This window comes from Xylaria bambusicola (assembly GCF_022495145.1).
Source record: "Xylaria bambusicola strain CBS 139988 unplaced genomic scaffold F5B22scaffold_48, whole genome shotgun sequence".
NCBI classification, from domain to species: Eukaryota; Fungi; Ascomycota; class Sordariomycetes; order Xylariales; family Xylariaceae; genus Xylaria; species Xylaria bambusicola.
This window is the reverse complement of record NW_025953601.1, coordinates 180,392-204,679: the sequence shown is the minus strand read 5'-3', so window position 1 is coordinate 204,679 and position 24,288 is coordinate 180,392. Positions and strand designations below refer to the sequence as shown.

The 24,288-nt window shown below is 50.2% G+C and overlaps 9 protein-coding genes across 9 annotated transcripts; 7 read left to right on the top strand and 2 right to left on the bottom strand.

Annotated features, from left to right (window-relative positions):
* Nucleotides 1–177: 177 nt before the first annotated feature.
* Nucleotides 178–3,475, bottom strand: F5B22DRAFT_398977 (uncharacterized protein). Its single transcript, XM_047971457.1, has 3 exons — nt 1,412–3,475; nt 553–1,342; nt 178–460 (listed from the first exon to the last, which is right to left on the bottom strand). The coding sequence occupies exons 1-3, from the start codon at nt 3,258–3,260 to the stop codon at nt 277–279; spliced, it is 2,823 nt and encodes a 940-aa protein (XP_047827452.1). The 5' UTR covers nt 3,261–3,475; the 3' UTR covers nt 178–276.
* Nucleotides 3,476–4,255: 780 nt separating this feature from the next.
* Nucleotides 4,256–6,499, top strand: F5B22DRAFT_398888 (beta-lactamase/transpeptidase-like protein). Its single transcript, XM_047971455.1, has 3 exons — nt 4,256–4,847; nt 4,933–5,927; nt 6,006–6,499. The coding sequence occupies exons 1-3, from the start codon at nt 4,763–4,765 to the stop codon at nt 6,144–6,146; spliced, it is 1,221 nt and encodes a 406-aa protein (XP_047827451.1). The 5' UTR covers nt 4,256–4,762; the 3' UTR covers nt 6,147–6,499.
* A 1-nt stretch (nt 6,500) lies between these two features.
* Nucleotides 6,501–8,979, top strand: F5B22DRAFT_398794 (ribosomal protein L1p/L10e family-domain-containing protein). The gene is made up of 13 exons (XM_047971453.1): nt 6,501–6,962; nt 7,027–7,097; nt 7,166–7,277; nt 7,331–7,372; nt 7,430–7,439; nt 7,493–7,518; nt 7,655–7,685; nt 7,799–7,841; nt 7,912–7,995; nt 8,054–8,164; nt 8,216–8,260; nt 8,363–8,378; nt 8,431–8,979. Exons 1-13 carry the CDS (start codon nt 6,719–6,721, stop codon nt 8,739–8,741), a joined length of 1,146 nt encoding a protein of 381 aa, XP_047827450.1. The 5' UTR covers nt 6,501–6,718; the 3' UTR covers nt 8,742–8,979.
* Nucleotides 8,925–10,617, bottom strand: F5B22DRAFT_398867 (palmitoyl-protein thioesterase 1). The gene is made up of 3 exons (XM_047971454.1): nt 10,534–10,617; nt 9,011–10,431; nt 8,925–8,936 (listed from the first exon to the last, which is right to left on the bottom strand). Exon 2 carries the CDS (start codon nt 10,137–10,139, stop codon nt 9,150–9,152), a length of 990 nt encoding a protein of 329 aa, XP_047827449.1. The 5' UTR covers nt 10,140–10,431; nt 10,534–10,617; the 3' UTR covers nt 8,925–8,936; nt 9,011–9,149.
* A 76-nt stretch (nt 10,618–10,693) lies between these two features.
* On the top strand, nt 10,694–12,946 carry F5B22DRAFT_398973 (uncharacterized protein). The gene is made up of 3 exons (XM_047971456.1): nt 10,694–11,249; nt 11,378–11,585; nt 11,643–12,946. Exons 1-3 carry the CDS (start codon nt 10,957–10,959, stop codon nt 12,600–12,602), a joined length of 1,461 nt encoding a protein of 486 aa, XP_047827448.1. The 5' UTR covers nt 10,694–10,956; the 3' UTR covers nt 12,603–12,946.
* A 149-nt stretch (nt 12,947–13,095) lies between these two features.
* F5B22DRAFT_620714 (uncharacterized protein) lies at nt 13,096–14,177 on the top strand. Its single transcript, XM_047975863.1, has 2 exons — nt 13,096–13,302; nt 13,443–14,177. The coding sequence occupies exons 1-2, from the start codon at nt 13,291–13,293 to the stop codon at nt 13,992–13,994; spliced, it is 564 nt and encodes a 187-aa protein (XP_047827447.1). The 5' UTR covers nt 13,096–13,290; the 3' UTR covers nt 13,995–14,177.
* A 961-nt stretch (nt 14,178–15,138) lies between these two features.
* On the top strand, nt 15,139–16,564 carry F5B22DRAFT_638695 (sodium bile acid symporter family-domain-containing protein; the record flags this gene model as incomplete). Its single annotated transcript, XM_047977619.1, has 3 exons — nt 15,139–15,591; nt 15,736–15,822; nt 15,908–16,564. The coding sequence occupies 3 exons, from the start codon at nt 15,139–15,141 to the stop codon at nt 16,562–16,564; spliced, it is 1,197 nt and encodes a 398-aa protein (XP_047827446.1).
* A 3,075-nt stretch (nt 16,565–19,639) lies between these two features.
* On the top strand, nt 19,640–21,863 carry F5B22DRAFT_398744 (Alpha/Beta hydrolase protein). The gene is made up of 4 exons (XM_047971452.1): nt 19,640–20,176; nt 20,228–20,894; nt 21,051–21,433; nt 21,565–21,863. The coding sequence occupies exons 1-4, from the start codon at nt 20,027–20,029 to the stop codon at nt 21,736–21,738; spliced, it is 1,374 nt and encodes a 457-aa protein (XP_047827445.1). The 5' UTR covers nt 19,640–20,026; the 3' UTR covers nt 21,739–21,863.
* Nucleotides 21,864–22,955: 1,092 nt separating this feature from the next.
* F5B22DRAFT_649970 (uncharacterized protein) lies at nt 22,956–24,190 on the top strand (the record flags this gene model as incomplete). Its single annotated transcript, XM_047979248.1, has 4 exons — nt 22,956–23,025; nt 23,102–23,117; nt 23,353–23,579; nt 23,664–24,190. 4 exons carry the CDS (start codon nt 22,956–22,958, stop codon nt 24,188–24,190), a joined length of 840 nt encoding a protein of 279 aa, XP_047827444.1.
* Nucleotides 24,191–24,288: the final 98 nt, after the last annotated feature.

The following is a 24,288-nucleotide window of genomic DNA, read 5'->3' as shown; positions in this document are numbered from 1 at the left end:
CGGGCTACGTTCCCCGACATCAAGAAAGTAACGAGGATAGAATGAACTCGCTAGGACTTGGATTGCCATGTAAATCATGCCTTGAAATAAATGCTACAGCTAGGACGCTGATGATGCAGCGAGGATAGGAACCACTTCCGTGTATCAGAACAAATCATGTCAAGTCTGAAATGCATTACTTCTTGTATTCTTCATTCATGCATGCTATTGCTATAGTGTCTACTTAATCAAGCCTGACTCCACTGGGATGCCTACCTACCTACTGGCCTGAGGTATCTACTCAAAGCGGCCGTCCTGGTGGTAAAAGGTACTCCGCAGTGGTAGCTCGGCATCAAACCCCTTAGACTCCATCATATGACGGTCGAAGCTCTGCGTCGACATTTGCACCTTTTCGAATAAGCTGCGGTCGAGCATAGGCGCTGTTGGCGGCTGTTGGCCCAACTCGCGGGCGTTCTCGACCCTAAAGGATTACTTGAGTTAGTCTCCTTTCTGAGAACTTCACCCTAAGAAGATAGGAGTAGGGGGGAACAAAATATCAAAAGTTATACGTACTGGATGGTGTAGTTATGGTGCGCCAGGCTCGAGGCGATCTGGAAGGCATTGCGAATCTGGCGACCGTTCCAGCAGCCCGTGGACCGCGCGTTCTCCTCAAAGTGCTTGCCGGCGAAGTCGATGATCTGGGAGTCGTGGATGACCAAGGGGGGCTCGCCCGTCATCTCGTGGCGCTGGGCCTCGATCTCGCGCAGCTTGGCAATGTTGAGGCGGAAGATGTCGCGCGTCTGCGTCTTGTCGAGCGGGGGGTAGTACAGCGACATGTGGATGCGCGACTTGAAGGCCTCGTCGATGGTGCCGACGCGGTTCGTCGTGAGGAACAGCAGCCCGTTGTAGTACTCGAGGACGCGCAGGAATACCGACACGAGCGCGTTGCGCTTCATGTCGAGCTTCGAGCGCTGGCTGAGGAACACGTCGGCTTCGTCGAGGAGGAGCACGCAGTCCCAGAGGTGCGCCAGCCGGAACACGTTGGAGAGCGAGGACTCGACCTCGTGCGGCGTCAGACCCAGGTCGCCGCAAGTTATCACGAACAAAGGCTTCCTGTACTCCATTGCCACGGCTTCCGCTGTCGCGGTCTTGCCCACGCCCGGAACACCGTGCAGAAGGACGACGAGACCGCGGCCCTTGTTCTGGATTAGATCTTGGCTGGGGCCGCCGGTCGACATGTCTACGTAGCGCCGCTCGAACGACTTGCGCTGGAAGTGCGACGCCACGAGGCCGCGGACGATGTCCTTGTAATCCTTGAGGATCTTGAGGTTCTCGAACACGCCGGGTTGGCGCCGGATCGGCTCTGTACATACGTGTGTTAGGTATTACTGAATTTCTTTTGGGAGGGAGAGGAGCATAGAAAGTTACATACTGAGGAAGTTGACGTTAACGGGTATAAATCGGCGCTCTCGCAGCGCGTATGCAAACATGCGTTTAGGCAGGAGCACGAGATCCTCCTCGCGCAGCTCGAGAGTCTGCGGCTGCGCCTCGTAGCGCCGGGCTCCCTTGAGCCTCTCCTTGAGGAAGGTGTCGATGGCGAGGTTCTCGCGGCGCTGGCGCATCTCGACACCGTCGGCGGTCTGCACGAGCTCTTGCTGCGCGTACGCGAGCGATTGCCGGCCGCCGTCGAGCCAGTGCTGGATCTTCATGTCGTCGTGGGACGAGTCGCACCGGATCTTCTTGTTTGGAGTCAGTCGGTGGAAGCTGGGACGCCAGTCTGGGTTCTTCTGATAGGCTTCCGCCATGTCTACGATGACGTCGCTTTCGACGAACTCGGGGTGCCGCATTTCGTTGTTGCTCTCGTCGCGCAGGATCTCTTCCTCGGGGTCCTTCGTGTCGAAGGGTGGGTTGCGCGTGAGCGTCCAGGCGTTGTAGGACTGGTGGCGGTCTGTGAGGAATTTCTGATATTGCCGCCCCGTGTCCTTGAGAGAGGAGAGCACTTGCTGGTAGTCGTGGCGGTACCGGATGGGGAACACCTCGAGCGACTCGATCAGTCGCTCGCCTGGGAACGAAGAGATGCTGAACGTGTGTCGGACGGCGCCGAAGTTGTTGCCGTCGTGGTCGATGTAGTACGCGAAAATATTGAACGTCTCTTTCTTGTTTTGCTGAATGTCGTCCATCAAGAACTCCCATCCGGCCTGGGCGAACGAGGCCTCGGGTTTCGGGAGCTCGATGCGATAGATGCGCCATATCTCGTGGTATCGGCCGGATGTTTCGCCAGCCGCGGGCATACAGATCAGATCACCGACGCGGAATAGGGACCACAAGTCATCATACATGACCCGTTCCGCGGTAGTGCCGTCGTATTGCTTGTACATGGGCATGATCTCGTTGTCGACAAAGTTGACGTAGCATCGCATGTCGCGCAATGCCTCGAGGCTGTCCATGATGGTGTCGAGGTCCTCAGCGTTGGAGTCAACGGATACCATGGATGCCGCGTCGTCATTATCTCCATCATCGCTGCCGTCCTTGGGCTGCCCTTCAGCAGCAGCGGACTCCTTGCTATCAACAGCCTCGACGAACTCGACTTCCTCAGGAGTCTCGTCTCCTGGCTTCTCGGACGAGCTCTCATCTAGATCCTCGACATCCGCCCACTTCTCCTCAAGCGTGGCGAGGATCTCCTTCATCTTGGGCTGGAAGTAGACCAGCGACTTGAAGGGTCGCACAAAGGTCCGCGGAGTTGACCTCTGCTCTGTCTCATTCAGCAGGGAGGTCAAGTGCCCGAGAACCGGCTGCGACTGGATACGGACGCGGTGGATCTCCGTGTCGTTGGCCTGCAAGGCCTCGTTCTTCTTCTCCTTGCGAGCCTTCTCTTCGGACTCACGGTGATACTGGCTATATGTACGGGGCTCCTCTCTAAGGCCGCCGTAGGCCAGCATGTAGCTCTGGCGAATCCTGGCGAGCTCCTCTCGGCGTCGCTTCGCCTGTTCTCGGCGAATCTGGCCTTCGAGGGTAGGGCCACGCATGAGGACATCGATAGCGTAGTCCCTCTCTTCAAGGCCATGGTACCGGTTCTTGAAGTTCTCGAAGTTGCACTTTCGCACTTCGGGGATCTTGGGTCGCCATTTAGATGCCGTACGGCGGGTGTCAGCGATGATCTGCTCACGCCGCTCTGCTTCCTTCTGAGCTGCTAGGATAGCTGGGTCGTGATGGTGAGTTGCGCGTTGGCCTCCGGGCTGTCCCCTTCCACCCCTTCCGGCCCTTCTGCTTGGTCTAGCCATGATGGATTTCTACTGTGTAACTGAGTACAATGGTTGATAGAATGTATGGCTAGTTATGTGGTAGCTCGTCGATAGGGAGAGCACACACATTAATGAGGGGTTGATATCGTGGGAAACATGTTCTACAGGTTCAGCAGGCATCGTTTATATAAGTATCTCGTAGTCAATCGTTGATCGGCTTCTATGCAAACCATGTTTCACTACATTGGAGTCTGGCAAGGCAAACACAAGGCAGCCTCACGTACACACGCTCCATACGATATCTACATGTTTGTCTGTATATAGTAGTTTACCGTATTGGGAAACTTGAGTCATTGCCGGGTTATGGAGCAGGGCAGAAGCAGGGGTTCAGATCTAGGCTTTGTCCAATTGCACCTCGTCAACAGGCGATCCTTAAGTGGCAACTCATGCGTTTGGATAAAGGATCGAAACTACCAAGCGCCGAGCCTCTGTATATCATGATAGATTACGAAGTACCTAGAGATATAGTCACGGTGAGAGGTCGAGCGCTTGGACTTATACCTAATACCTTCTTTGGTAAATGCTGATACGTGTGAACCCCATGTCAGCGCTTGTAAGTGAACTACTGTAGCTAAATAGAAACCCGCCTTAGAAAATCCACATCTAGGCAGCTTCCCCCAGTTTTATGCAGTCAGGCCTACAGCAGTAGTCTGTGGTTGATATCTGATCAGTCATCCGGCAATAGCAACCATCATACGTGTGTGTACGCATAATGCCTTGATCCACTAGGATTCATTTGGAGCCGTCCGTTTGTGGCGGATGAAAAAGATTCCCACAAAGATATCGTCTCAGCCTATGGGATCCTTTCCCTTCAGGCAGCATAGGGGCGATCTAGACCCGGATCATACGTATATCTGTATTATGTGAGAATTGCTTGCCAATTAGCTTGATGTATGGGCTGAGTTAGCTAGATATCGTATAAAAGTGCATGAAAGTTGTACATGCTGGACAGGGCCGAGGGCTTAAGAGGTTGGCAATAAGAGGCTTAGATAGTTGTATTATGTAAGTAGGCACTGAGTTGTATTTCAATGTTTGACTTGAGATCGACGGGGATTGTACTAGGTACCTATTCGAGCCTGCTTACGTAGTCGTCCTCAACCCCCTGTCCTGAAACTATTGACAAGTGTAGGCGACTTAAAAGCACATGGATTTGGATCTGGACACTACAAGATTGTTGCGATGTATCGTCAGAATAGTATCTGATATTACTATGTACATGTAGTCAAGTCAACTTGGATTTGAATTGAAGCGAACTTGTCGCAGTTTGTACTGCCGATAAAATCTACACTACTGTATTGAGACAACAGGAAGGTTGCCTAAAGCAGACGAGTGCCGAGGCTTTCCCCATCTTCCCCACGAATGCCAAGCTTTGCGATTTCCGAGTATGTACAGGAGATACTTAGGTAGATAAAGACGACAGACGAGGAAAGACAGTAAAGTCTCAAGTATATCGGCACCTGGATTTAGTAGTTAATATAAGTATGAAGCCTTTCGAGCAGGCTGTCGAGGCCGCAAGCGCCGCGGAAGAGATTCCAGGTGTGGTGCTCTTGGCCACTGATAAGTCCGGTAAGCTCTATCAGGTCACCTATCTGATGCTGAGGACATCATCATCATCATCAGCTAGCTGTAAGCATGAATTGACGACTCTTAGGGAAGTTCAAGTATGGGAAGGCCTTCGGTAAACGATCTGTGCGCGCCGGTGCAGATCAATCACCCCTCCAGCTTGACACTGTTATGTGGATTGCCTCTTGCACCAAGGTTGTGACAGCGCTGGCAGCTTTACAATGCTGCGAGCGCGGCCTTCTGACGCTAGATGGGCCAATCTACGATGTGCTGCCTGAGTTTCGCGGGTTGCCTATAATCAAGCGTTTCAATAAGGATGGCAGTCCTGTCCTAGAGCCGCATTCGAAGCCCATCACATTGCGCCACATGCTCAACCATTCTTCGGGGATCGCATACGACGAGACTCACCCGAAGTTATTAAAGTGGCATCAGTGGCATCGCACGGCACCTAACCGGTGCAACGCCGTCGAAGGGCGGTACGGCTACCCGCTTGTCTTCGAGCCTGGTGACTCATGGTGCTACGGCGCGGGGGTGGATTGGGCTGGTGTCGCGGTTGAGCGTGTGAACGGGGGCATCAGCTTACAACGGTATTTCGAAGAGAACATCTTTAGCAAGGTCGGGGCCCGCGATATCGTATTCTCAAGTCACTTGTACACGCGGCCAGATCTACGAGCCAGGGTAGCGGATATGAGCAAGCGAGACCCCGCGAACCCGGCCAAGGTGATCCGTAGCAACGCGAGGGCACAATACAACGAAAGGGGTGGCTGTTTTGGTGGCCTGGGACTGTTCGCCACCCCTACGGATTACCTGAAGATCATCAAGGGCATTCTCACAACCGACGAGGATCAGAGGTTACTTAGTACGAAAGGCGTAGATGAGTTCTTCAGGCCTTGCCTCAGCGAGAAGGCCAAAGCGGCCCTGAACAGACTCGTGGCAGTGGAAGAGGCCCGGATAGGGATGGGAAACATCCCGGCCACAGTGACGAAGAACTGGGCTCTGGGAGGCATCGTCAACGAGGGGGATGTTCCAGGCGGCAGAAGAGCAGGATCGATGACTTGGACAGGTCTACCAAATCTAGCATGGGTCAGTATTCCCATCTTCTCTTGGTGTTCTTGGTTCTACTGAAGGAGCTAACTGACTGACTCACTCGGTCCTTTTCAGTTTGTGGACAGGACATCATCGCTATGTGGACTTTATGCGGGGCAGTTGTATCCTCCGGGCGATGCGAAGGTAGGAGAGCTACAGGGGTTATTCGAGCAGGGGATTTACGAGATGCACTCCAAGGTCTCACCCAAGTTGTGATGTTGTGATGTGCATACATAGTAGATCTACATATCATCTACTAAGTACCTAACTGAGTGACTCAGTCTATCTATCCATACCTCTGGTAGTTCAAACCCAGACATGCATGTGTTCCTCAGCCACTCACGATAGCTTCAAATGGTTTCCGAATCTGGTTGCTGGTATGATAAATTGGCCGAGCTGATTGGGTGTATTTCTTTCTGTACTTCACTGTTTGAACTTAATAGATCTACTTAGTGAGCTTATTTATATGTATATGAGTTAGCGCACTAACCTAAGTAGGCATTAAGTATTGGCGATAAGATACGATATCGATAAGAAATTTTGGTTGCAGGAGAGCTAGCAAGCAGCCTTAGAACAAAATAAAGTTCGAGTCGCGATGCGCCATCCTCAAACTTGGGGATAACCTTAAGGAGAAAGACCAAGCTCTCAGTCAGCATTCGATTCCGTGAGCCCGACGTGTTCGCCGACATCCAACACCGATTGCTAATTCTCCTTGTCTGCTCGCCTCCAGCTTCGATAGGCCAGTCAATTGACAGCTTCGCGACCAGCTTCGAACCAAAGCAACCGCTATGGCGACTTCCAAAGTCACTCTTCGGAGTGATGCTGCTGCTTCGCTTCTCGAGCCAGAGAAGACTCTGCGTGCTTCCAAAGCTCTGGTTGCCCACATGAAGAGTGAAGCCGAGAAGAAGGCCGCCACCTCGGAGAAGAAAGAGCTGCTCGCAGACGACGACGACGTTGGCTCCCTCGCCGAGACCCCGGTCTTCGTCACTTTCACCACCAAGCGTCATCTCACCGAATCACGAAACCTCAAGCGTGAGTCCTACAATCTGGAGAGCCTGTCTTCACCCGTGCACTCGTTCGTTAACGATGAATTCAGCCACCAAAATTCCCACCCCGCATCCCATTGAGACCGACCCCGAGAAAGGAATCTGCTTGATCGTTGCCGATGTTAGTCGTGCCTAGGCCTATGATATTCCTCGTTCTTGGATTTTGGATGTGTTGTTGACCCGAAGAAGCCCCAACGCCACTACAAAAACCTTGTAGCCGACTCCGAGTTCCCCAACGACCTTCGCAAGAATGTATCGAGAGTCATTGATTTCGGCAAGCTCAAGAAAAAGTTCACAGCGTGTAAGACCCCTCTTACAGTTGGTACATAAGCCTTTGCTTATTTGGCTTTGCAGATGAAAACCAGAGGGCGCTATATGCTGAGCATGACATATTTTGTAAGCAGAAATATATACCATTGCTTGGGAGAAAGTACTGACCACTGACTATTGTAGTGGCCGATACGTGAGTTTGATGCTTCTCTCGTGATGAACGGCGAGACTAATCAATCGTTCAAGACGCATCATAAATCGTCTCCCCGGTTGTAAGTCAAACTAACCGCTTCCTGTTTGACCATATATTGGCCACGCCTATTTCATGGTTTTCTCATTATCGGATATTGTGGTCCGGCATGAGCACTTTAGATTTTGAAAGGAAATTACTAACAGTCAATGTTTTAGTATTAGGAAAGACTTTCTATAAAAGCCAGAAGTAAGCCTTGCGTCTATTCTCGATCAAACCTTCACCCGCCGCCTCGTTCTGAACGGAGACTTGATATACTTGTTGTTTTTGGGCCAAATCGGCATTGCTAACTACGTTCCTAGGAAGAGACCCATCCCAATTGAGATTCAGGCTCGGATACCGAAAGTACGTAGCGATATGGAAACAATTATCGATGAATCAAAGTAGAAACGAGTCGGTTAACGTGTTCTTTTAGTCCGCTGGCAAGCGTGTCAAACCCACGAAAGGTGAAGTAAACTCGTGCACATCAGTTCAGCTAGCTGGAGAGATCAACCGAGCCGTAAGTGTCGCCTCATGATAATAGCTATTCCTGAATTGAAACTGACCCTGTCGAATAGGTAGCAGCGGCTCTTGTCAACCTGTCTCCTTCAACGAATCATGCTGTGAAGATTGGTTATGCTTCATGGAAAGCAGAAGAATTGGCCGCGAATGCCGAGAAAGTTGTTAATGTGAGTTCTTAGGCTCCATGTTACATTTGCCTTGTACTAATTGATGCTCAGGTCATGGTTAATAAGCTTATCCCTGGAGGAAAGAAAAATGTCAGGGTATGTGTATTGTCCATTTATTATGTCTCGATTAGGAAATACGCTGGGGATTTTCTTGCAGTATATGCGATAAGCATTGGCTAACCTAAACTCCTCGACCAGAGTATCTACTTGAAGGGTAAGATCATATTCCGCCAAGGTTGACAATTACTTTGCTAATATTTTCAAAGGACCCACGACCGTTGCTTTGCCTATCTACTTGACAGATGAGCTTTGGTTGAGTAAAGAAACAGATGTTGTAGGTGATGACTCGGAGCAAGCCAAGGCTCTGCTAGCAGCTGAAAAGGCAAACATCGGCAAGAAACGCAAATCGTTGGAGGGTGCTGTTGAGGAGGCCGAGCCCGTTTCGAAGAAGTCCAAGAAAACAAAGCAGGCCAAGCTGCCAGAGAGCAACGATGACAAACTTGATAAGGAGATTGCGGAACGCAAGGCCGCCCTGAAGAAACAAAAGAAAGCCGCTAAGAAGGCTCTGGACGCATGATGTAGCCGCCTTGGCAAAACCTCTGTATCTCATCTACAGCATGGTGGAGTTTGGAGTTTTGACGGGATTGCAATACGCTTCAAGTTATACATGAGGGTAGACCACGTTACCGTGGACTTTTGTTTGTCGCTTTCAATATGAGGGCGTCTAACCCGATAAATATATCAAATTTGCTCAGGAGCGTCGACAGTCAGCCTAATCAAGCACATGTGAACCAGTAGGTTAGCAAATCACCTAGATAATCTAAGCGATATAGTAGGTCGACGCACGAGTTCAGATGAAATGGCCCCTCACGCCGTTATATAGATGGTATTATATATATATATATATATATATATATATATATATTGCGACAGTATCCGAACACCAGAAACGCCTAGAATGACAACTTTGTTGTACGTGATGTTTTTACAATTCTCCCACGACATTGGACTCCTTAGATGAAGTCTTGTAGGGACCAAAGAACTCGTTGAACACCTCAGTTAGCACACTGTCGGACAGCTGCATGTGCTCGCCCGGCGTAGTCTTGAACTTCAGCCCGCCCTTCCTATCAAGAGCGCGCAGACCGATCCAGTCCTCCTGGTACATCTTGCGAGCGCGCAGGGGCGTGCTCGCGCCGTCCTCGACGTCCTCGAACCAGCCCGTCTCCTTGGGGATGACGGTGGTGTCGTCCTCGAACATGTACATGACGAAGTTCTCGAGGGCCGCGATGTGGGCCGCGTACGTCGCGTTCTTGAGCGCGCGCTCGTTGTTGATGTCGGCGAGGAAGTTCGAGTACGCGAGGTAGCTGTCGAGGTCCGCCGGGTCCCGGAAGTACTGCGCGGGCACGAGGCGCGACTGCACGAACGACGTCCACGTGTTGCTGTGGAGCAGCGCCATGGCGCCGCGGCACAGCCAGTCGCTGCTCGTGCACGCGCGGTAGTCGACGATGCCGTTGTGCTGCGACCCGAAGGTCACGAGGTTGCGCACGGGCGGAAAGTTGCACCGCTCCACGTAGCCGCGGAGAAACTGGCCGCCCTGAGAGAAGCCGACGGCGTCGATGGCGGGCGCCGTCGAGAGGATCGGGTGCGAGGCTAGGTCCGAGCAGACTTTGGACAGCTGCTCTGTTACGTTGCCGTAGAAGGTCGAGCGTCGGTCGCCTTCGCCGCTGTCGTCAAGACGCACGAAGTACACGAAGGTGCCGGGGTTCGAGGCCTCGATGAGCGAGCCGACTTGTTGCATCCCCTCAGCTGTGTAGCTGTCGCCTAGACCGTGCCAGATCACCACGGGCAGCGGCGTATCGTCATTGTCTTCGGCGGCGGGGAGAATGTGTTGCTGGGCTGCTGCTGGTTCGGCGGTTGCGGAGAGGAACTGCGTCAGCGTTGCTAGGAATGGGAGAGCTCGGAGGGAATAATGCATTTTGGTGCTCGGATTTCCTGGGAAATCAGCTTTACAACAACAAAAAGAGTGGAATAGGTGCTATTGGGGATTGAAATCGTTGGATCTTCCCGTCTGATGGTTTTTATAGGTAGGTATATAGATGTTCAAGGTTGAGTTGGATGGATGTGCTGAGGTAGCATGTAGGTAGGTGGTTACTTTGCCGAGCTCAGCTGTTTCAGGCACCCGCCCGCTTACTCGATGCATCTCATCAAGTTCACAGATACTACCCATTAGGTAGGTAAATGAACAGCCCTGCGAATAAACCTGTATTCTAAAACGAATAATCAACATCACTTCTACTTACTGGATCTTCGGTGTAGTATTGAATCTCGACCCGGAGCCGCCGCATTGTATGGAGGCGGTATCTACCTACTTCTATATTTCTACACATGGGCAAGGTACTTGGGCAAGTTGATTTGAAACTTTGGAAGTCTCCGTTTACACCTCATTTCTGCAAGACGATTCACCTGGTTTTTGTTGCAGAATAAGTCTTGCTTCATAGCACCACGCGCTGACTTTTCCAGGGCCGAGATATCGCGTATGAGGTGTGAGATTTCCCGAAGCTGGAGGCTGGCACATTGATGGGGGTGGTCGTTCAGCTAAACCCCGGTTTATGCAAAGGGCCTAACACTATAACTAGGTAGTATCTACCTAACCAGCTACATCCTTGTAACCAGGCCATCGCCGACATTGACAGCCTCCGTGCTTTGAAAAAGCACAGCTCATCGCCTCTCTCCTTCATCTGATACCCACGAAATAACACCCGGCTTGCTGCTGGACACTAGCAACAAACAGCATGGCTCTTACCGACACGCTGATGGAGGACGCGTCCGATGCTGATGCACCCAGCACCGGCAATGGCAATGGCAATGGCAATGGCAATGGCAATGGCAATGGCAATGGCAATGGCAATGGCTCGAATGTCTCCATCGGCCCGTCAATCGGTGTCATCAAATCTGGCCGCCCATATTTGCATGAGAGCACCATCCGTCGCAAGCTGGCAAGCCTGGACATGGACCTTTCTAGAGACGCGGCCGCACGTCTTCAGGGTGTTCAGCTCATTGACGATGTTCGGAATTTTCTACGGCTGTGCGTTCGTTCCCTGTTCCCAGCACTGTCCCGATCCCTTCTCCAGCAGCTCACTCACATCGCGTCGCTTTGACCGATTGTGCTTCATATCACTTTCCTTCACAGGCCAGCTGACCGTCAAATTGTAGTCCCATCATCACATACATGGCTGCCTGCGGCTACTATCACCGGTTCCGCCTTGCATTTGATCCTAAGGAGTATCAATGGGCTGATGCGGCACTGACCTGCCTCTTCGTGGCTTGCAAATCGGAGGACACGCTCAAGAAATCCCGGGAAATCTTATGTGCTAATCACAACATCAAGAACCCGGATCGCATGACTACACCGGATGACAAGGCAAGTAAGCTCTCACACCTCCATATCGTCCCGATGGCCCTAACTTTCCCTCCATAGCTTTTTGACCAAGGCTCCAAGATGCTGATAGGCCTGGAGCGCCAAGTTATTGAGACCTTGAGATTCGACTTCCAGGTCCGCAATCCGTTCAAGATACTCGCAAAGATTGTCAAGGCAGTTCTTGGCTCGGATAGGATTGCATCCGAGTTCTTCGTCGAGGCATGGAAGGTTGGCACTGACATGTACAAGACTTTCGCCCCGCTCAAATATACTACCTTCACCTGCGCCTTTGCTGTTGCCAGGCTCACAGCTCTCATTACGGGGCTATCCGAGGACACATTCGTCAACCTAGATCCCGCCGAATATTACACCTATGAAGAGTGGGTGGCCGAGGTCATGCTTGATGTCCTCGACCTCTACACAGATAATTATCGTTCAACGCTCCTCGGAAAACAGACTAACCCCCAGGTCTTTATCGATGTCAAGATCAGAGTCAACCAGCGCATGGAGGCTGCCCAGGTTCCTCGCTACCAAAAATACTGCAGCGAATGCGAGCGTGAAGGATTTACGACTCCATCATATGACGCATCGGCTACTTCACCGGCAAGCCCCTTGGGAACGAACAGCACCATTAAGCGTGGATCTAAGGGATACGATGGGACTTACCGCTTCCTGTTCGATGCTTACGAGGTTGGTCGAGAGCGAGCAGCTTATGATGAGTATACAAAGGACGAGTGGGATGAGTGGGAGGAGGAAATCGAGGAGCCGATTCCAGAGCGCGATAGTCGGCGTCGCACCGATCTGGGCCCGGAACCGCGCGCTCCTCCTCGAGAGCCACGTGGCGATCTTGGGCCTGAACCTCGTGCTCCTCCCCGCGAACCACGGGGCTCTCGCGGGCACCGGGGGCACGGTCGCGGCCGCGGCCGCGGTAGAGGCGGGCATGAACCCGGATGGAACCCACGGAATCGCCATGACCATCGTGGTCGTGGTCGCGGCGGTGGCGGGGGAGGTTTCTATTAAAAGCTCACAGCACATATATTTGGCAGATCATTCTCACCGTTACTGTTTTCAGTTTTGATGATTGCACTCCTACTTGGCATGGTATCAGGTTTTTTTTTTTTTCAAATCCAATCGGAGGTCCCTCAATCGCATGGATGAAACGGCGTTTTTCCAAGAAGATACCCATTCGCATTTCAGATTAGGTCATCTCCGCTATGGCTGCGTGGTAATTGTTAGGGCCGGGCACTGCAGAGATAGAGGTGTTATAGGTGTTGCGGATAGAGTTTTACTTTCTGGCTCGATGTATCACTGTCATTTGAATATCATGAAAATACCATTGGCCTGTACTTGATAACGAAGAATGGTGGTCTCTTGCTACTTGGTTAGGTAAAACATTCTAGCATATTGCGTACAGTAGTCTGATACAGTGCCACTATATAATGAGCACTGTTCCTATCTTTGTATCCCATGCCTGGGTTAGCAGGCTGTCTAACATTGCCACTCAACTTCTCATAGAGTCATGGGTCAGATACCAGATTTCGAACTCTAATCGAATCATTATATCTCACAGATATTAGAAGTACTTGCAATCATTGCTGAATTGCATGAACGAGAAGCGTCCTTGCCTTGCAGTTTCCTGAAAAGAAATCATGCTCTCTTATACTTAGATAACTAAGGCCTTTCTTCCTTGATACTGAATAGTTTCAACATGCCGCGAAAGGTAAGCCGATCATCCCATATCATATCATACTAAGAAAGCGCAGCTTCTATTTTTTATATTCTTTCTTCTTTTTACCTTCTCTTCGTTATATACATAGCGAAACAAGAAAGAAAGAACGACTAAAAAGTAAAGACAAATAGGTCAGAGTCCCCGCAGACCCGGCGCAGAACCGCGAGAACCAACAGCGCTCGCGGGCGCGGCGCAAGGCGTACGTCGCGCGCCTCGAGGAGAAAGTGCGCGATTACGAGAGCAGGGAGATGAGGGCCACGCTCGAGATGCAGGCTGTCGCGCGCGAGGTCGCGTGGACGAACGAGCGGTTAAGGGAATTGCTTCGTATGAAGGGGGTGGGGAGAGAGGAGGTCGATGGGTTCTTGAGAGGGTGTAGGGAGGAGGGAGATGAGGGTGCTGTGTGTATGGTTTCCCGAGAGGAAGCTGGGAGGGATAATTCTTCAGGAGAAGAAGAAGAAGAAGGAAAGAAAGCGGTTCGCGATATTGTGAGAGAAGAGGGGTTGGCCACCGTCGACGATGCGGAGCGCGCGCTCAGCACGTCGTGCGAGGCTGCCGCGAGCATTATCGCGGGATTCCAGGGCCACGGCGATGTGTCCCGTGTGAAAGAGGCGCTTTGCGGGGACGGAGAAGATGTTGCGAGGTGTCATGTTAAGAATACGCGGTTATTTCAGTTGATGGAATGAAGATTGAGTTAATTATACGGAGCTTCGTTCCTGAGAGCGGGTTTGCTCTCTGTTTTCATGGTGTTAGTACATGAGAGAGAAGGCGGCTATATACATATGTAGTCTATACAGGGTGCGCTCGTTCGTGACCTTAAAGGCACATTTCACAGTAAATATCTAAATTACAATCGCACGAGAAGTCACTGATATGGCTTCATTTAGCAAGAGGGAAGAAAAAAAAGAGAGAAAGAAAAGGTAAAACATACAACACCAGCATTCCCTGGTCGCAACTACTAATTGGTTGGTATCAGCAATTGAATGGAGCAGCAAGGAGTGGGTTATAGTACTAAGTAATGGGGCAGAATCTTGCCTTCGGGCATTTGGTCAATTTGAAACGATGTAAGAACTTTCTCCAACGACGCCTGTTCGATCCTTGTACTAACCAACTCTATAGACAGAGAAGATTAGCATGGCCCCTGCACTAAGGATGACACGCTTAATCAAAGAGATGCAACCAATTTTTTTTCTTTTTTCTTTATCACATTTTATTATATATCTAAAAGTTACTTAGGAGACGGACGTAATATCAGCAGTGGCGGGGGGTTCATGAACCACGGTCTATTTCAAAACCTAGATACACAGACATCATGGGTGGGGCCAATGTGTAAGGTACAGCGTCCTATCCTCGTTTTGCATACCTTCAATACCTACCTACTATTATATAAGAAATATATTCCACTTAGAAGACAACATTTAGTGCGAGGGATTTGGGACTTGTATTGCCTGGACCATGGGCGAGTTCTGTGCTGCAGATATCATCACTGCTTGGCGGTGAAAAACCGTCGTGAGTGAGTGTGTCATGCCCCGCCTTTGATTGGCTAGAGATGTCTAGGGACCTGTCACTTGAGTTGTCCGCCACTAGTAGACATACTCTATAAGTGTATAAGTATATATATATCTTGCTATAAGTCACCATGGTACGAAACTTCATGTCGTAAATCTTGCAGTCTCTTTCCATAACATTGTTCGTGCTCAATGACAATATATAAACTCGGACACGACCGATTCTATATTGTAATTCTAACGTAGTGCTTGGCAATATCCCATCGCCTCGGAGACGCAACGACCTCAAATACCACACTTCCTTCAGCGGCTTTATACTACAATGGCTAGCAAGGAGAATCCTGATCTCCATCTACACACAGTTCGACTGGACGTAACTCAGACAGACCACGAAAAGCCAAGCAGATTCAACACGGACATGCCTGACCCCGAGAGCCAGGATAACGCCTCGGAGAACTCCCCCCCGGCCGTCGGGAAGCCGTCGGCCTTCAAGTCCCTCGGCTACCTAGACAGATTCCTCGCCGTCTGGATCCTCCTCGCGATAGTACTGGGCATACTCCTGGGGAACTTCGCGCCAGGTACGGCGGCCGCACTGGACCGGGGCAGGTTCGTCGGAGTTTCGGTGCCGATAGCCGTCGGACTGCTCGTCATGATGTATCCGATTCTCTGCAAGGTGCGCTTCGAGACGCTCGGCGAGGTCTTTGCGCACCGGGGTATCTGGAAGCAGATAGGGTTTAGTGTGTTTGTGAACTGGATCGTGGCGCCTTTTCTCATGGTAAGTCTGCATGCTCCCCCCCTTTTTTTTTTTCGAATATGAGATGTTACTTCTCAGCTGTTTTCCATCCGCTATGAATGCGGAAGTTAGAAGAAGCTGAGCTTATCGAGAAACTGCTACCTATGTTAACTCTTCTTATTATAGCTGGCGCTCGCGTGGGCTACCCTGCCTGACCAGCCAGATCTCCGAGCAGGCTTGATTCTCGTTGGCCTGGGCCGATGTATCGCCATGGTAAGAACTTTCGCTGAAAGAGCAGACCAGCCCCTGTCGTTTATTTAATTCCTGTTAAGCATTTCTCACACACATCCATCGGCAGGTCTTGATATGGACGGAACTAGCTGGTGGCGACGGGGAATACTGCGCGATCCTTGTGGCCATCAACTCGATTCTTCAAATCGTCCTCTTCGCGCCCCTTGCCGTCTTCTTTATCCGCGTCATTAGCCGCCAGTCTGGAGACCTGGATGTGCCCTATGAAGTCGTCGCGACCAGTGTGGCCGTCTTCCTCGGAATCCCCTTCGGCGCTGCCGTCATCACGCGCTTCGGTCTGCGCAAGGTCGCTGGCGCGACGTGGTACCAGGATGTGTTCCTCCGGTTTTTGGCGCCTTGGTCTCTTATTGGTTTGCTGTATACCATTGTCGTGCTCTTCGCGTACCAGGGCCAGCAAGTCGTTCATCAGATCGTGTCTGTTGTGCGCGTTGCCGTCCCGCTCGTGCTGTATTTCGTCATCGTGTTCTTCCTCACGCTGTGGGCGACGCATCGGGCTGGCTTCGGGTATAGACTGGGTACTACACAAAGCTTCACGGCTGCTAGTAACAACTTCGAGCTGGCTATTGCCGTGGCCGTGGCCGTGTACGGCCCGTTCAGTGACCAGGCTCTTGCTTCTACTGTTGGTCCCTTGATCGAAGTACCTGTGCTGTTAGGGCTGGTTTATGTCGTTAGATGGATTGCGAGGAGGTGGAATTGGAAGGAGTGAGCCGCCCCTTCAGTCTAGGGAACCAGATAACGATTTATGCAATGTTTACTATGGATAGGAATTACACAGCTTTAATGGGTATGTGAAGTTCGGGTCTATGCCAAGCTTTCAAGCGGCCATTTGAAGAAAGTCCTTATGATCATAAAATTATGAAAACATCTGCTCATATCAGATGTTGACTCTTATTTTGATGACACCAAAACTGAGTAGTGGACAAACGTCTTTTCAACGTAGTCTAGTATTATCAGGATCGGTCCTTAAACATAAACCCATTACAAAAATTGTTGTGCTTATGTGGCACTCGAGATAATTGTCAGGGGCCCGTTGGTCACATAGGCTTACCGTTTAAAGCAGAAGACTTTTCATTTTCGAAGCTTCTTTTCCGTAGCCAATCAATGGTGGTTGAGTGAGAGGTACAAATGTAATACTTTAGCTCCTTGGCCGCTTCATGTACGTACTAGACTCGACTAATGCGTCTTTGGGTGTCTTTGTATTTTTAGAGAAAATTAGCCTTTACTTATATTGCAATGAGCAAGAAGTTACGTGGTGTCTCACAGGTTCCGAGTTTCTGGGTATATGTTGGTGAATGGGCCAAAGCTAGGGCAAAGCTCACTCTCTAAATGCCACTGTTAAAAGTTTAAGGTAAATACTGTTCTGTAGAATGATCTCTTAGAGTACAATGTGAATAATTGGTTTCGGGATCGATGGCGGAAAGTTTGCTCGGTAATGAGTGAGGATAGTAGTGTCGAGGTGAAGGGCAAGGAGCTATTCATTCATTATTGATTTTTCTTTTTGAATTGATGAATGACCCGTTCAATCCTCTTTTCGTGTTAGCTGTATGCAAAATGAAATAGAACGGCTAAATTAGCCGTACTTTTGCTACGGATGGCAGAATTGCTTTGTGGTCAGAAGGTTCACAACCAGTATCAGTTATCACTTTGAGTATGTCTCGCTATTGGACCGTTGTCTACAGCCCCTCCAATAGATAGCAGTCACGTTCATTCGTAATCGGCCATTGTAACATCTGGCCCAGTAGACAGAACCATCTATCAGAGGTCTAGGTCGCTCTCATGCAGTCATGGGCAATTAACTTAATGATTCCTTGCTTATGATTCGCATGATATTCTCAATGCTACGTTGCTTTCTCTTAAAATTTTCCGATGACCCAGGTCCTTGAGGTGACATTTATCTTGTGTGTCATAGACCACGTTTTTCGGTATCACGTATATGATCTCAACATTGAAAGCAGATATACCAGTGAGAAACGCGAAACCGGCAGACACGGTACCCGTAGAAAACATATGACCAACCCTTATTATTATTATTTTTTTCATCGCGTTTTGTTTGATGTAGGATGATGCGCCCATGCTTAACCGAAATTTGTGCAAAAAAGGGGAATAATCCGTGCGCTTCCAAGGGTGCCCGCCTGCCATCTGTGCCTCGCGTCACTAGCGACTTTCTTGGTATGTCACCGGATTTTAAAACTTCAGGCGACGCCATTACGGATGGCATTGGTGCGCGTTAGCGCCCGCCACTTTTTAGTTTCCGCCTTGGAAAAATCTCACGATGCCTGGACATGCCGGCCTTGAGAGACGATACCTATTGCGGGTATACCCGATGACAGTTGCTAGGGTCATGGATAAAGATGGCCAGAAGCCCCGCAACGCGTCAGGCGTTTACACGCACGTTCTGGCAAGCTTGGCGGTATGAACGTGTCTATGCCGAATGCCGGTGCTTAGATAGAAGGACGGGCCTCACTCTCATCCATGACTGATTTGCTGTGTTTATCGGCAGTCAGACGAATGAAACCCTATCGGGAGGCATCCGACCTAGTTAGGCGCTGATAGGTGCCTCATGGTGGTGGAGCTTTGTCTTTTTATCAATGGACGATTCGATGGAAGAGAGGAGGGGCACTTGGGTGAAATCGCAAGGATCTGCTGAGCGCTTCTTTGATTCGATCCCAAAAGCTGATGGGTGCAAATCCTTTTAAGGCTTTACTTTCGGCGATCACGAAGTCCCCAAGTCCTGGGACTCTGCAAGAGCGTGTAGGTAGGTACGGCGTTCCCTGTTTACCGGCCACAGGGAAGAACAGGGGTATCTTAAGCGGTTGGCTAACAACTCGAAGTCCTGTCTGAGCGATCCCAGTGGAAGTTGAGATATTTGCTCAACTCGTTGTCGCATCTCGGCGCTAAGATCGAAGCTCTCTTGCCTTATATTTAACGTCGCCATGTTACTTCTAGACGTCTCCTGAAGTTCACATCGACCACCTGGCAAGCCTTCAAGAAGTCGTGTACTACTCGAGGCGTCGCGCTAGAATCTAGACGTATTTCAGCCGTGAAATAGACAGCGCAAGTCTTTGGAATAATATAGCCATCTAGCCTCATATGACAAACCAATACTTTGAATAAGATAGCTTCAACCCCTGATCCCGATCACTTTGTCAGCTTAGTATGCAACGTGATCACGGGGGATCTTGGTCACAGACTAGGTTTTCCCGATGGTGCTGTTATCCATGTTTCCATTGCTCCGTACATCTCTGTCTTACAAATTTGACCATCACCATGAGGGGGAGGGGGCCGTGTTTTACCTCTTCCGTGACCAACGGCAAAACAGGTAAGGGCACTGATCCTCGTTCCCCAGTGATATGCTTTCCCCATCCCGATTTTGGCAGCTGCTACAAATGCTGAATAGATTCGGGGTTATGACGTAAAGGGAAGTTGATAAATTCTCGTCGGGGGGAAACATCGTCTTTTGGTGGCTCGCGGGTAGTATCGTGTACAAGCGGCAGATAATCATATATAGAGGCAGTTACCTCACCCAACTTTACTTCACCGCTCACACGCGAGATGTTGTAGATTATTCCGACACCAACATACTTACACATGCCGAGCCAACAAATCTAGCTGAACCTGGGTTACCATAGAGAACTTCAGTAGCTGGTCCCTGACCTTGCGTTTCAGCCGGTTGCGGCTAAGTTGCTAGTTGCCCTATTCTGTATAACCCGAACGCCAGGATTAGGGACGTTACAATCGGGTTGTAATACTGGACTATTGGAAAGGAGCCGAAATAGTAACCAACCAGCCCTTGCCTGTTGGCTGCTAGTAGAGACCCTTACCGCCAGGCCAAGGTCCTTCCTTCACTGCCGGTTGCGTGTTTTACATGTTAGCGTATAAGTTGAGGCATTCAGCTCTAGTGCCTAACGCGCCCACGAATACTTATCCCAGCCAAAGACAGGAGTGAGTCCGAGGCACAACCACTATCAACATAGTAACGCAACACATTGTTGCAAGTATCAAAAATCTCGCCACAATCTTGACAGTCTGTGCGAATGCTTGATGCAAGCTAGATTTTCCCCCCTTTATCGCCGTCAATCCTGAAACTTACATATACAAATCATGAAGTCAGTGGTTGTTCAAGGCCATATAACTGGCATGGAAAGCTTTGTGTAGCCCACCCTACTGGATGAGATCGACGATACTGTGGAATATGGAGCGATCTCTACCGCTTCAACATACACCAGGTGCTCTAAAGATGGAGACGATGATGCAACAGCGCGATGCTAGACAACCAGGGTTGCGTTTGTATCAGCGGATGTTATGCTTGGCCAAACAGGCATGGGATATCCATCACAATGTATATTTTGTCAGGAACTAACAGTATTAGTGTATGGCTATGGCTTCTCGAGGTGAAATATCTTACCTAGAAAAGCCCCTGAATCCTCACATTGAGACATACGATCCCGATTTAAGGAGCTGCTCTGAGGCCGAGACTCGTCGGTGGTATCAGTTAGAAAAAGCCCACATGATAAAAAGGTCTGACTGGCGTTCTCAACGACAAAGACGTGATATGAACGTGCCTACGGACGAAGATGTTCAAAATCGGTACGGGCTGTGTTACGAAACTCGACGAGTACCGAGGAATACCTCTTGTCGTGGTCCCGATCACCACGCTGTAATCGAGGCCAAGGTCATTGCCGACAATATCAAGGCCGTAATCACTTACAAAGAAACCATCAAGAGCGCCGAGTTGGGCACCCTTCCTTGCATATTCTGCATTCATGGTGGCAATCGTTATGGAGGCACCCCTTATTCGGGATTATTTGAGCGAGCCAAGGAGTGGACCAACCTTTTCCAGGCAATTGTAGTCAGCGTGGACTATCGCCTATCACCGAATCAGTCGGACGGGTCACCTACAGGAGAAGAACCTACAAATGATTGTTTTGATGCTTTGACATGGATCTATCAACATCTCGGCGCGGATGGGGATCCCGTTCTAAAATACGGCGATCGGAAAAAGGTTATCCTTTTTGGAACTTCGGCTGGAGGTGGCTGTAAGTCCCATCTCGAATAGCTCTATTTTGGTTCTAGTTGTCTCCAGTGACGACATATCTTGGCTTGGTTTGGGTGTCCTAAGAAACCGGTGCAATCGCGAAAAGTTGCTGGCAATACCGTACATAATGGCAGTTGCTGACACCGGGACGTTGCAGTGGCGGCGTCGACAGTTCTGAAATGGTGCCACGAACAGCGTGAAGGCTCTTGTGGGACACTCGGTGATCTCCATGGTTTGCTCCTGGAAGCACCTCAGCTCGATGATCGGTGCAACACACAGTCACATGAGGAATTTAAGAAAGGTAATATGTTCACATCACAAGATGCAATAGAAGGGTGGAAGGCCTCGCTCGGCGCGCGTAGGGGAACGGAAAACGTCAGCATATTTGAGGCTCCGGCTCGGGCCTCGGCGGCGGATGTTAAGGGTTTCCCCCCATCTTACATCGATGTAGGAACGGCGGAACCTTTCAGAGACGAGGCGGTGGATTTCTATAACATGCTCCGTAGTGCTGATGTTGAGGTCGAGATGAAAATCTGGCAGGTTAGTCCTCTGGAGTCATTTCTCCTTACTTGGGCAGGTTCGAGCCTCATTGTTCCTGCTTCCTCGCCGAAAGATGAACCGGGCTCCTTCCTCACCTAGCAGCTACCTACTGACTCCAGCTGATGTAATAGGGAGGCTTTCATGGATTCTTCGCAGCTGAGCCCGACGCGCTTATTTCGAGGGTTTGTAATCTCACGAAACTGAAATGGCTTTGTCGACGACTGGGGGTTCAGAACAAGGGAATTGACGACGAGTATGAAGAGGTGAGGGCCGCTTATGAAATTAGGTCTAGGGGGATGGTTTGATGATGAGGAGGAGGAGGAATATAAATCAAGCTGTAGAAATCTAAAAAAACGATTCGATTACCTACGAATAAGAATCAGGGAGGTAGTTAACGGATTTATGAATTTATGTCATCCTAAAATTAAAAAATACCAAGGCAAGCAAATTACTGGAAGGCCATGGGTCTTGACGCATGGGCGTTGTGACAGGTCTCATTTATGTTGAACCACGGTAATCTGGCATCGTATCTTTTTATAGATATAATAGGCTTAATTACTTGCTGGTCTGGATACACACAAACGCGGAGGTTCGGATTATTTAGAGAAAACTGCACGCAAATAGCAGGTTTTAAAGCTTGATCTGCCATCTAAAGTATAGGCTTATACACGGAATGAATCACATGGCGAGATATATGATGAGGTTATGTCTACTGGATTTATCATATAGATGGATGGCAGGTAGTATAGCTGGCACGACAAGGTATGGGGAGCTAGGACCACCACCTGCACATGTGGGGTGGACTTACTTTACTTAAGTAGATACCTAAATGAGCTGGCCCTACGCACTCAGCCAATCAAGTAGGTACATATAGCCAGAATGCTGATATAAAATATCAATACAAAATAACACCTGGATCAAATTATATCGGAGGTAAATTGATAGTAGACATATGAGAAACTGTCTGTCGTGGGTAGTAGCAACCTTCTAAGCTTGATACAGTACCTTATCTACATGATTAGGTACATAGGTACTTTACAGCCTGGGAGTACAGATGGAGGAGAGAAGGAACGCTAGCTGCCTTCCTGTGTACATATACTTATAGCTCAGTACTTGATGTGGTGTATTGACAGGTACCTCAACCTTGGATGTCCGCGTCTGGCTTAGTAGCTAATGTACGAGTAGGTACTTAGCCGGTCTCGTATGACGCACGCAGTGCCATTGCCTGTGTCTCTGCCTGTGCGTCATACTATAGGTACTTAGGTAGTTTCAGTGGCCGACGCCCACTATCATCATCGTCGCTTCTTGCCTGCACCAATCCAGCTTCACCTTTTCCACCTCTCTCTCCCTTCACCTCTGAACAACATCTTCTTCTTCACCCGCCACGCGCATCGGCTGTTAGCCCGTCCTGCCCGTCTTTCCACTCTAGATTATATCTGATCCCAGTACATCAAATCTCTTCTTTTCTCCCTGTCGTATAGTATACTTTGTTTCTTGCACACACACAAATTCCACAGCCGACATGGCGCCGCCTCCTCCTGCCAACTTGCCTCTCGGCGAGAGAATCCTAGCTCTCGCCAAAACACTGCAATGTAAGTCAGCCTCGAACCTGTCCCCGGACTGACTCATCCTGAAACCTGTCGCTGACCTTGTCGCCCCCGACTACAGTTGCTTGGTTTAGCGGGTACGTGAGAGATCGATCAAGCCACCTACCTGAACACAGACCCCGCCGCATCCCTACCTCACTCCGGTTCCAGCCTAGCTAGCCTGCCTGCCCGCCCTCACGCGAGCCCCTCCCACACCGACAACAACAGCAACAACAGTATCAATCACGACCTTGCAGGCAGATAGTCATGGCTGTCGCTGTACCGTTTCAGGAGAGTGAATACTGGATACTGATTCTGGATTGTGTGTTATAGGCATCTGGTTCTCATGCTCTGCATCGTCCGCTATGTGCTGTCATACATTACCTTCAACTACTATAGCGGCTGGGCCCGGTTTACCTACCGCCTCTCTTTTATATCGGCCGCCATGACCTACGGCATAGTCGTTTACAAGACGTGGCGTGCGAGGCAAAAGGTCGGAGCCAAATTCCCCTCTGGCGGTATCATCGGCCTCCTAGCCGAGGAGAATGTGCAGTATCTCGGTATGTTTTGACTTACCCTATCTCGCTCCTCACCGCCTGTGCTGTCCATGCATCCCTACTAACGCGCTGCTTACCTACGCACAGCCATGGCTCTGGTATGGCTTCTAGCGCCCCAATATCCCCTTGCGCTACTGCCTTACGGAATCTACTCTGTCTTCCACGTTGCCACCTACCTGCGCAGCAATGTCATCCCGACCATCCAGCCCGCAAAGGCCTCGGCTGGTGCCAAGCCGCAGCCGAACCCGCTCGCTGAAGCTATCGGCACCTTCGTCAAGACTTACTACGACGCCTCCATGTCTATTGTCTCGGGACTAGAGATCCTCCTCTGGATCCGCATCTTACTTTCCGCCGTGCTCTTCCAGAGTCGCTCTTGGATCCTCCTCGGTTTGTACACGGCGTTCCTACGAGCACGATTCGCTCAGAGTGCCCACGTGCAGAACTCATTCAGCGCATTGGAACTTCGCGTAGACTCGATGGTTGGCGCTCAGGGAACTCCACCAGCTGCTCGATCTGTCTGGGATGGTGTCAAGTCAGGAGCGCGCCAATTCCACGCCGCCACCGACCTTAGCAAGTACTCGAACGGCTCCGGTGTACCAAAGAAGACATCTTAAGCACGGGGTCATTAAGGCCTTGTCCGAAGCGTTATTTTATTCTCATCACACACCATGTTGGTGTAATGAAGCAGAAAGTGAAGTCGCGTTGAGGTCGC